Source organism: Raphanus sativus, unplaced genomic scaffold, assembly GCF_000801105.2.
Source record: "Raphanus sativus cultivar WK10039 unplaced genomic scaffold, ASM80110v3 Scaffold3680, whole genome shotgun sequence".
In the NCBI taxonomy this organism is placed as follows: domain Eukaryota; kingdom Viridiplantae; phylum Streptophyta; class Magnoliopsida; order Brassicales; family Brassicaceae; genus Raphanus; species Raphanus sativus.
The window spans coordinates 1-10,178 of NW_026618984.1; the positions used below are offsets into that span (position 1 = coordinate 1).

Below are 10,178 nucleotides of genomic sequence, written 5' to 3' on the forward strand. Positions count from 1 at the left end.
ATTATGTTCATCCAAGCTCTGATACAAAGCTTCAGCCTCGTCTATTTTACCTGCAACGATCAGGCCTTGGATGACCATCTTGTGTGTAACGGAAGTGGGCTTCACACCTCTCTCTTCCATTAGTTTTAAAATACCAGACGCATTCTGTGCATTCCTAACGAATCCACCCACGAGTACGTTGAAAGTAACGATATCTGGTGGTCTCCCTTTGGCTTCCATCTCCATAACCAAGTCAATTGCTTCTGAACATCTACCCTGTTGACAGCAACCACCTATCAAAGTCGTGTAGTTGACAACATCAGGAGCTATCCCTTCACATATCATTCCCCGGAAGAGTTTAATAGCTTCGTCTACTCTGCCGAGCTTTATCAAAGCTTCAAAGGCGACGTTGTAGCAGAACCTATCAAGCGGAATGTTACGGTTTCTAAATTCTACAAACTGATCGAAAGCCTCCGAAAACTTCCCCATCTGACAACAGCACTGAAGGATGGAGCTTGCGATCACAGGGTTTATGATCCTCTTCCCTTGCTTGGCCCCTTTATCGACAATGAAACGCAGAGCTTTAGAGAAACTCATGTTCTTGCGATGCCCTTCCATTACAGCTGAGTAAAGAGACACGTCCGGATCAATCCCACATCCCTCCATGTCGAGAAGAGCGCTCTCAGCTTCTTCCAACTTCATCTCATTGCACAAACCCCGGATCACTCTGCTATACGCCACTGCGAGATCACTCCCATCCACCACCAGTATGTCTGCATCCCTCAGTGGTCTGAGTAGAGTATAAGCTTCAAGCGACATCTCATTCACGCAGAGCCCTTCGATGAAATCCATATAGAAAAAACAATGCCTCCTCCTCGTCTCTAAGCTCAACAACTTGCTAAGAAGCTTCTCCACTCCTTCGCTATCTCCCTTCCTACGCAACGCCTGAACCACAACGACATAAGCACCCGCATCCGCATCCCACCTCAACTCCTCTATCTCCCGGAAAAGATAAACAGCTTCCTCAAACATCTCAATCTCAGCGTAAGCCTTAACCAACGCACTAGAGACTCTACTCAACAACAAAAAAGCCAACTTCTCATCACCCTCTTCAGCTTCTCCAACTGCATTCAACAAATCAGCAAAACTAAACCCACGCCCTTGGTCTCCTTTTCTAATGAGCCCCACGAACAAACAACTCAGTTTCTCATCCAAACTCCAACTACAAACGATCCTAACCACAGCTGCGTAAGCACTAACGCTAGGCAGAGAAGCCCCTTCGTTCCCTTCGATTCGTTTCAGAAACGAGAGAGCGAGGTAAGGATCGTCCCTCATAGTGGTTAACACTCTTAAAACCCCTACTTCGTTTAGCTCCAGGGATTTAACAACCTCAAAGTTACCTTCTTTCGTTTGCTCCTCGGAGTGTGAGATCGTGGAGTTCGTACAGGCGAGTGCGGGAACCGCGTACATGCGCGGAGAAGGTGCTCTTCGGACCAATCCTCTCACGTGTGAGAGTAATGGAATCGGAAACAACCGCATGGAATGTTTGAACGGCCGATACCTTGTGGAAACAGCCGGGGGAAATGAGTAATTTGAAGAGATTTTCCAACCGGCGACGTTCAGCTACAGAGATGTTCTTACCAATCTAGGGGTTTTAGACAAGGAGGAGGAGGGGACACAAACCTCAAACTGAACCGAACCAGGAACAAGTTTTTTTTTTTGTAAAATTAACCGAACCAAATCGAATAGAACGATTTTGAACCGAATAACCGAAGTAAAATGATTTGGGCTGGTAAAATATTTCATTCTAAGACATAAATGTTTTAACCAGTACGGCCCATTAGGCCCATTCGTTATGCCACGTCGGATTACTACACCGTTTTTTTCAACTGCTTTGATTGGTCGTACTTGCCACGTGTGAGATCTTCTCTATCAAGTACCACCAACCGCTAAAGAAAGCAGAGTCGCTTGCTCTGCCACGACGACGGACGCAACGATGCTCTCATCAGCGACGGCGGCGGCGCGGATTGATCGGCCGGGTTTGCATGTGGGATGTGAAGTGAAAAGACCGTTCAAAGTGACGGCGAAGAAACTTCCGACGTTTCTGCCAAGAGATGTTGAGAGAATCAAAGACACGTTTGCTCTAAAGCTAGCTTCCAGAATCGAGAGGCTTCCCGTTCAAGTGAATGTTTCTTTCTTCCTACACACGTCAACATAGAATTAGGAACATGTAGTTTCTTTATGATATCATCAGTCATGTTTAAATGTGGGAAACGTGTAGGTTAGCTTCTCGGAAGATAGAATCATGAGCAGTTGCGTGACGCCGCTGATGAGGAAAGAGACAATTCCTGTCGTGCTTCTTCACGGGTTTGATAGGTACTACTACTAAATCAATAATAAGGTTGCGGTTTTATTTGAGTTAATTAAAACTTTTTTTTTGTAATAAAACAAAACAGTTCTTGTTTAGAGTGGAGATACACTTATCCACTGCTGGAAGAAGCTGGTTTAGAGACATGGGCATTTGATGTACTTGGTTGGGGGTTTTCTGATTTAGAGAAACTTCCACCGTGTGATGTAGCGTCTAAAAGAGAGCATTTTTACAAGGTCTGTCTGTTTGTCAGTCAATCTTCTTTACTCATGTGAGTTTCCTCTGTTTTTCAAGTGAAAATTGATTTGTTATCCTTGTGTGATCCGATCCATAGTTTTGGAAGTCTCATATTGGAAGGCCCGTGGTTTTGGTTGGGCCTAGCCTCGGTGCTGCTGTTGCAATTGACATTGCTGTCAACCATCCTGAAGCGGTACTTACATAAAACATTAATGAGCTTCCTTTACTGTCCATAAAGAGGTTTAGTTACCAATATTGAGTGTGCATATTCAGGTTGAGTCCTTGGTTTTAATGGATGCTAGTGTTTACTCAGAAGGTACAGGAAACTTGGCTACTTTACCCAAAGCAGCAGCCTATGCTGGAGTAGGTTCTCATTAAAATTCTATGTATTCCCTTGTGGTGGAGTGAGAAACTATTCATAATCCTTTTTAACTTGAGATTTTTTTTAGGTATATCTACTCAAGAGTGTTCCATTGAGGCTGTATGCAAACTTCCTTTGCTTCAATGGTGTCTCACTGGAAACTAAATGGGACTGGACAAAGGTATACACGCTTTTCATAGTAGTTCGATAAGCTAGCTCTCAGTCTGATTTTCCTTTCTCAAGCTCAAATCTAGATTGGTCGCTTGCATTGTTTATATCCTTGGTGGGAAGATGCAGCTGTTAGTTTCATGACTAGCGGTGGATACAACGTAACTTCTCTTATAAAAAAGGTAATTTCTTGATTTTGGAACAACATGAAAATCAACAAGAGAAACTAGGGGTGCATTCTTGTTCCACTTCTTGCTCTCTACTGTTCATGTTCTGTCTGCAGGTTTCACAGAAGACTCTGATAGTATGGGGAGAGGATGACCAAATCATTAGCAACAAACTCGCTTGGGTAAGGCTTTTTTTTGGCTGTCTTTTCTTTTACAATATACACAAAATGTTTTCTTTTAGTCCTACAATCACCTCTTCTTCATCAATGCAGAGGCTATATGGAGAGTTACCTAACGCGAGTGTGAAACAAATATCAGACTGTGGACATCTTCCTCACGTCGAAAAGCCAGCTGCTGCAGCTAAACTGATCACAGAATTTGTTAGAGAGACTTGCCGGTGTAAAGAGGTTGAAAGTATATCATAGAGAGCCCTGAACACTTAATAAAGGTGTGTGTTTTTACAAAAAAATATTCTTTTTAAGCAGTAGTTGGTACTTCACTTCACACTCATTGTTGGTTTGTCTATAATTGATCATGAAAAGTTATTTTTGTTTACAATTAAAAAAAATATATATATTTTTTCACAAGCAAGGTTGTTGTTGATAAGTCCTTTTCATAAATAACTCACCACTTATCAGGTCATTTGTTTTCCATTCTCATCACTGAGATTTATGTTCTGTTTTCTTGTTTTTCTTTAACTCTAGAAACCTTAATAGATGAAAGAACATCCTTTAATAACTAAAGTAGAAAAAAAAACACACACAAAAAGCACCTAAGCTTATTTTCCACTCAAAAGGGAATCAGACGAACACAAGTGGGTGTCTTTGTCTCTACACATGGCATACATCAAAGCCTCACAGAAACACTAGTGATGAGAAACAGAGTGTTAAAACAGAGTAAATGGCCAAACTGCGAGCACCTTTGCTTGGAATAATGCCAAGCGGAGGAGGAGCTCCTGGAAGTGTAGTAGTTCCGTTTGTTGGACTTGGTGGTGTTAGTCCCGTTGGTGGTGTAGTTCCCATTGGTGGTGTCGTTCCTGTTGGTGGTGTTGGTCCCATCGGTGGTGTAGTTGAAGGAGGCGGCCCCACAGAGCTGTTATAAACACCAATATTTTTATTTGTCATATTGATGTGAATGACGTATTTAGGTTAATGGAATTTGATCATTACCTTGGACCTGAAGGATATATGCAACCAGTAGCCAAATCTGCACAAAAGTAACTCATCAATGCTCACAACTTTAGTCATCAAAGCTATATAGACTTTTAGGGGTGCACGAATTTACTGGAAGGTGGGTTTAGATTGGTAGTGGCAGTTCCAGAGAAGTCGCAGCTTCCAGGGACTTGAGCTGCGTTCTGGAAGTAGCTGTTAACAGCCCAATCACAGTGGCTTTTGATGGTAATTGGTTGATAACAAGAACCCTTTTCCTTGATTGGATTACAATCTGCTAAGGTTCCACATGCATAGTCTATTGCTGTTTGAAGGTCTTTCTCCCCTATCCCATCGTTGCAGAGACAGTAAATTGCACCTAAAGAAAAAGATCATCCCTTTACATAAAAGCTTAAGATAATAAAAGGAAAAGAGAGAATTAATCAGGAAGATGGAAGAATATAGACTTACTTGAAGGTGTTGTCAAGGCCAAGAGAAGCAACAGACCTAGAAACACTTTCATGATGATTAGTCTTAAGATCGTTCTTTAGGGGACGCACAAAATAGACTTTGACCTTCGACCAACAGCTAGACAGCCACCAAAACTAAGATGATGGCTTTAGGGAGATGTAGAATTTAAGAGTTTTGGACAATGAAAGGTGATTAAATAAATATGTACTGAATAAACTGTTTATGTAAAGTATTAAATCATCTTAGGAAAAAAATGGTAAGAAAAGTATATTTTCTGTAGGTTCATTTATAACGTACAATAGAAAAGGAAATTGACAGACTAACATTATGCATGGGAGATTTGCATAATGCAACTTTGGTAGTTATGCATTTAACGCATCTCTGTTTGATTTATTGTTCTCATATAATATGCTAGATTTTTTGGGGTCCAAGATCACAACACTTGGGGTCATTTTTTGTAATCTTTCTTCTTTAATTATGTCAAGAAAATCTTTCCTCTTTAATTACCTTTGTAAATTTATGTATACTGATTTTATTTATAGATTACTATTTTATATTATGAGATTTTTGGACATTGGTCACCTATAAAATACTATTTCTATAATTTAAACATTGATGAGTCACATTTTAAAACGGGGTTGTCACATCTATCTTGACGAAACGTTTCTAAATTTAATAATACATTGCTATTGCTGACAATACAAAAGAAAGATTTTAAAACGGTAATTATGTTGTACACGACTGAAACGGCTACTACAGAGTCTTTGGTTTCAACTTTAGTTTAACAATGGTTTTGACCATGGTCCTTAGTGGTGCACTGGTGACTGTTGTGGAATGAAACTTTAGTTAAAGTAATAATATATCTACAACAACAAAATATTACTCTAGTATAAATTTAAGAAAATTTCAAAAGTGAGGAAAAAGAAAAGAAAATGAAGAGTCAACATTAACATGTTTGTGAGCTGAAGTAGATGTTGAATGTCAAACAACGAGTTCCATACATGCACGTCACTCATAAAGAAAACATGTTTTCTCAAAATATCATGTACTAGTTCCCAATAAGCTGCTTGATTGATTATTCGATTAGTTCCCATGCATAACAAGATATTACTCCATCCACTTCATTTTAATGTCATTTTAGATTTGTAAACACATATTAAAAAACAAATTATATATTTTCTAAACAAAAACATTACTGTATATATTATCAGCAATTCAATGATCTATAAAGAAGTTTTGTAGCAAGACAAATAGACTATCTATAATGGTTTAAAAATTAAACTTAAAAAAAAAACTTCTTTTAAACATTGTTAACACTTCACATTATCTTTTTTTCTTTTTCTATTTAAGAATTCAGCGTTCTCTTTATTTTTATATTACAACAGTAATTTGCTTGATAAAAGTTAACATTTATTATAATAAAATTATGAGTGTCAAAAAATATTACTGGAACTTATTTTACCAAAAATACAAACGAGAATTTATTTAAATATAGTAAAAATGAAACAAAAGTTTATCAAATGCTAATAGAAAATTATGGTATAAGAATGTGATTTTTTTTTGTTCTACATCCAAAATCAAATGAAAATGATGATTCTATATTTACACCAAAAAGCCTTTCAAGATGTAATATCGCAAGAGGGATTCTCGGAAGAACCAGTATTATTATAATGTACCACTAAAACTTATGCTCCCTTACCGTGGGGAAGAAGATACTATACACAAAACGTGCGCCTAAATAGATTCACTTGTTTTAATATTAAATCTCCTCGCTCTTGACTGGGATCCAACGGTTACGAGCTGAAGATCCTTTCTTCACCCCCGTAAAATACCCAGCAATGAACCCTAATACCACACCTATAACCACCAACCCTGCTCCTTTGACAAACCACGAGCCATCACTAGCTTCAGATTTTTCCACAAATGTTGCAGATGAAGGAACTGTCTGAGCGTTTGAGCTTTCAGTATCGTCTTTACTCCCACTTGTTACTTCCACAGGTGCAGGAGCGGTCGCAGCATCTGAGCTTTTAAAATCGTCTCTGCTCCCACTGATTACTTCACCAGTTGCTAACATCTCAACCGTATCGTGGACTTCTCCGTCGTGGTTACCCACAAAGGAAACGGTGAGCTTGTCTTTGTTTGCAACCAGGCGAGTGTACCCAAACTCACCCGTCCGGTACATTGATTCTTCAGGCTGAGGGAATATAGGAAGATCCGGATGGTTCGGTCTAACCGCCCAATTCGATTGCCAATCGTGACCACCCATACCGACCACGAGATGAACCGGGCTCCCTTTCCACAGCTTCCCACAAGTGTTGTTGCTTATCGGACAAAACCTTTCGTACCTATGAACATGTCCCCATATAGCAAGCGTCACCTCGTTCTTCACAAGCAGCGGTTCCAAATGCTCCAACATCTTTTGTCTAATCGTCGTGTCTCTAACCTCGTTGCTCGTAGTGTACATCGGTCTGTGCCCTTGCACGACGACAAAAGGAGTCTTGTTCCTGTTCACAGACTCTAGATCTCGTTTTATGAACTCGTACTGAGTCCCACCTTCAAGAAAATTCGTCTCCGTGGAGATGGAAAGGAAATGGACCGACCCGGCATCATAAGAGTAATATAGATTCCTCGTCAGAGGAGCTTTAGTTCCCGTGAGTTCTGTTGAGTTCCCAGGCATGTTAAACCTCAAACTATACGGCACACCACACTCACCACCACCATCGTTACCGTAAATGGAAGCTGCCCAATCAGGCTTCCAAGGCTGAGCGGGGAAATCATACTCGTGGTTACCGATGCAGACGTGGTAAGGAACTTTGGAGGCGATAGGCTCGATCTGAGCAAAGAACTCATCCCACACCCACGAGTAGCCACGAGCATAGCTTATATCTCCGATGTGTGAAATAAAAGATGCCTTGTCACCAAGAGCTTCAATGTCACGTAGGATCCACTTCACTGTTGATTTACTCTCTTGTTGCGTGCGGATAAAGGTTCTGTAAGGTGTAGCGCAACCCATGTCTCCAAATATGAAAGCTCTCGTTTCTTGTGCGTACATGTCTCGAGATATGAAACTATAGATCTCACTCCATCCCTTTGCCTCACTCCCAATCTGATTCACATGACGCAGTATTAAAGTAACACCAAGAAAATATGAAACACATGTAATAATGAACTGAATAATAGTACAAACAATGTTGTAAAATTGAAATTTCTCCATAATTATCTATTTTGTATTCAAAGACATAAATATATTTTATTATAACTCGAATTTTTATTAATTAAATTATTTTTCCGTCAAATTATTACTATATGGAACTTCTACATTCCTCTCATTTCTTAAGAAATATATTAAAATTTTTTTTTCTCCAAACTGATTTTTATTAGTTTTTATTTATTCAATTTTTCATTTGTTTTTCCGTTCATCTGATTAAATTTGATGGAATTTTGATTCTAAATGAACTGATAATAAATGAATTGCTTCATCTCACTTATATTTTTCTTTAACTAATACCATCTCTTGAGATGATGATCTTTTGGCCATTAATTTCGAAATATTGAGCAAAGATTGACAAAACCATAGGTCTCTCTTATCTGTCTATTTACCTGATAGTAGTTCCTAACGGCCGGGTTCAAATTCTTCAAAACGGTATGAAAAATCCAACCAGGATCTCTCCACCCGATGCTGGAGTTAGCCGGAGCATTGCACATCTGCTCTCTATCGTACCTAATCCCACGCGCGGCCGCGGAGTTCCCCAGCATATCCTTCGCCTCTCCGTACCTCACGAACCGCTCATCCCCATCCCCGGCCACGAACGTGACCTGCATCCTGTTAGGCTTATTCTCGAACGCCAGATGGATCTGCTCCGCCTTATCCACTGCCGATCCGAAAGTCACCTTCTCCGATTCGGCCAGAAGGTGTTTCGTTCCGGGAAGAGGATTCTGGTCGTGATCCAAGTGTTTGGTGTCGATCTCGGATTGCGTCCACCGGAAGATCCGGAAGGCGTAATCCGATCGGAGGTTGGTGAGGGGGAGGGTGATCGATCCGTAACCGGACGTCCACGTGGAGGAAGCGTTGAGGAATTCGTAGCCGATGAAGTGGTCGTGAGGAGAGTCTGGAGGGGAGTAGATGCCTAGCCAGTCGAGATTGGAAGGAGTGTCGACGTCGGACCATTGGATGGTGACGTTATCGCCAGATCGTTTGAGAGTGTTGGGGGAGACGGAGAGGGACGCCTCGGCGTTAGCTGAGGAGGTGAAGATAGAGAGGAAGAGGATGATGGAGATAGAGAAATTGACAATCATTGCGATTAAATGCTTGCGAGTTAAGAAAGAAAAAAAATGATTTGATTCCCGCCAGAGAGGGAGAGGATTTAAACAGTATTTAATACGACAGCGTTTTCGTCGTTCTCTGTGTTGGCTGGATTGGAATCATTGGAATTTTTAAGCTATTTTTAAAAACCAATAGTTTCTCCGTTTTAAATTATTTATCGTTGATTTTTTTTCACACAGGTTTATTAATTTTTTAATATTTAATTTGTTATTATTTAACTTTTTATTAATTTAATTAAAACAGATAAATCAATAGAAGAAATTGTGATAGAATCAGAAAATAGTGGTGGATGGTGTTGTTGTTGAGGGTATCATTGATCACCCTCCATCGCGGTTTACAACACTATATAACGTCAATCCGATCTCGGCAGCAAATGGTCTTCTCAGTTGTTTTTATTCATAAGAAAAGATCAGCGAATCAATGTGTTGACTGTTTAGCCAAGCAAGCTTGTTGCTCTTCATTACAATGGTTTTTATTTTATTCATGATGATAGTGTGATAATGAAGACGTTAGAAAGAAAAAGAATCAGAAAATAGTACGCGTTCAAATAAGACGTGAAGGCAGTACACATAAAGTCCTGGAACTTTATTACAACTCTCGTTCATATACATATAGGAATCTCGGCCTTGTTTTCTGGTTCTTAATTAAGATTCATTTTCCTGTGTTTTCTGCATGGAAATGATTCCTTTATCCAGTATATGAAAGTTGAATATAAAGGAATCTGTTATGTTCTTTTCACTGTCCTTTTGAGAAAGCAAAGAACCAAAAAGCCAAAGAGGGAAAAGAATGAAAAAAAGTGTTCTTTACTTTACCTACACACCTTTATGATCTAAATCTGAAACTTGCTTGCAAAGCAATAATCTCAAAAAAAACCTTCAAAAACCCAAAACCCTCCATCACATCTAACCAAACCCTCTCAAGTTCTCCCACCATATTTTTTAGATTGAATATGGAT

The 10,178-nt window shown here is 39.7% G+C and overlaps 4 protein-coding genes across 4 annotated transcripts; 1 reads left to right on the top strand and 3 right to left on the bottom strand.

The window, feature by feature from the left end:
• Nucleotides 1–6: 6 nt before the first annotated feature.
• LOC130506801 (putative pentatricopeptide repeat-containing protein At1g13800) lies at nucleotides 7–1,965 on the bottom strand (the record flags this gene model as incomplete). The annotated part of the gene is made up of 1 exon (XM_057001491.1): nucleotides 7–1,965. A coding segment is annotated over exon 1 (1,512 nt), but the record flags the coding sequence as incomplete, so codon positions are not given.
• Nucleotides 1,938–3,864, top strand: LOC130506802 (alpha/beta hydrolase domain-containing protein VTE7-like). The gene is made up of 9 exons (XM_057001492.1): nucleotides 1,938–2,161; nucleotides 2,261–2,355; nucleotides 2,436–2,583; nucleotides 2,682–2,777; nucleotides 2,858–2,947; nucleotides 3,034–3,126; nucleotides 3,200–3,295; nucleotides 3,397–3,462; nucleotides 3,553–3,864. The coding sequence occupies exons 1-9, from the start codon at nucleotides 1,976–1,978 to the stop codon at nucleotides 3,703–3,705; spliced, it is 1,023 nt and encodes a 340-aa protein (XP_056857472.1). The 5' UTR covers nucleotides 1,938–1,975; the 3' UTR covers nucleotides 3,706–3,864.
• Nucleotides 3,865–4,085: 221 nt separating this feature from the next.
• Nucleotides 4,086–4,951, bottom strand: LOC130506804 (PLASMODESMATA CALLOSE-BINDING PROTEIN 3-like). The gene is made up of 4 exons (XM_057001494.1): nucleotides 4,900–4,951; nucleotides 4,565–4,807; nucleotides 4,450–4,486; nucleotides 4,086–4,372 (listed from the first exon to the last, which is right to left on the bottom strand). Exons 1-4 carry the CDS (start codon nucleotides 4,949–4,951, stop codon nucleotides 4,135–4,137), a joined length of 570 nt encoding a protein of 189 aa, XP_056857474.1. The 3' UTR covers nucleotides 4,086–4,134.
• A 1,664-nt stretch (nucleotides 4,952–6,615) lies between these two features.
• Nucleotides 6,616–9,200, bottom strand: LOC130506803 (probable inactive purple acid phosphatase 2). Its single transcript, XM_057001493.1, has 2 exons — nucleotides 8,500–9,200; nucleotides 6,616–8,005 (listed from the first exon to the last, which is right to left on the bottom strand). Exons 1-2 carry the CDS (start codon nucleotides 9,193–9,195, stop codon nucleotides 6,659–6,661), a joined length of 2,043 nt encoding a protein of 680 aa, XP_056857473.1. The 5' UTR covers nucleotides 9,196–9,200; the 3' UTR covers nucleotides 6,616–6,658.
• Nucleotides 9,201–10,178: the final 978 nt, after the last annotated feature.

What these genes read in the sequence shown, in the direction of transcription:
- LOC130506802 (XM_057001492.1), top strand. Translation starts at nt 1,976, where the DNA reads ATGCTCTCATCAGCGACGGCGGCGGCGCGGATTGATCGGCCGGGTTTG. An exon ending in AAAGAGAGCATTTTTACAAG is followed by an intron (nt 2,584 to 2,681) that starts GTCTGTCTGTTT and finishes TCCGATCCATAG; the next exon opens with TTTTGGAAGTCTCATATTGG. An exon ending in TTAGCAACAAACTCGCTTGG is followed by an intron (nt 3,463 to 3,552) that starts GTAAGGCTTTTT and finishes TCATCAATGCAG; the next exon opens with AGGCTATATGGAGAGTTACC.
- LOC130506804 (XM_057001494.1), bottom strand. Translation starts at nt 4,951, where the DNA reads ATGAAAGTGTTTCTAGGTCTGTTGCTTCTCTTGGCCTTGACAACACCT. An exon ending in GGCCTTGACAACACCTTCAA is followed by an intron (nt 4,808 to 4,899) that starts GTAAGTCTATAT and finishes CTTTTTCTTTAG; the next exon opens with GTGCAATTTACTGTCTCTGC. An exon ending in CAATCTAAACCCACCTTCCA is followed by an intron (nt 4,487 to 4,564) that starts GTAAATTCGTGC and finishes ACTTTTGTGCAG; the next exon opens with ATTTGGCTACTGGTTGCATA.
- LOC130506803 (XM_057001493.1), bottom strand. Translation starts at nt 9,195, where the DNA reads ATGATTGTCAATTTCTCTATCTCCATCATCCTCTTCCTCTCTATCTTC. An exon ending in CCGTTAGGAACTACTATCAG is followed by an intron (nt 8,006 to 8,499) that starts GTAAATAGACAG and finishes CATGTGAATCAG; the next exon opens with ATTGGGAGTGAGGCAAAGGG.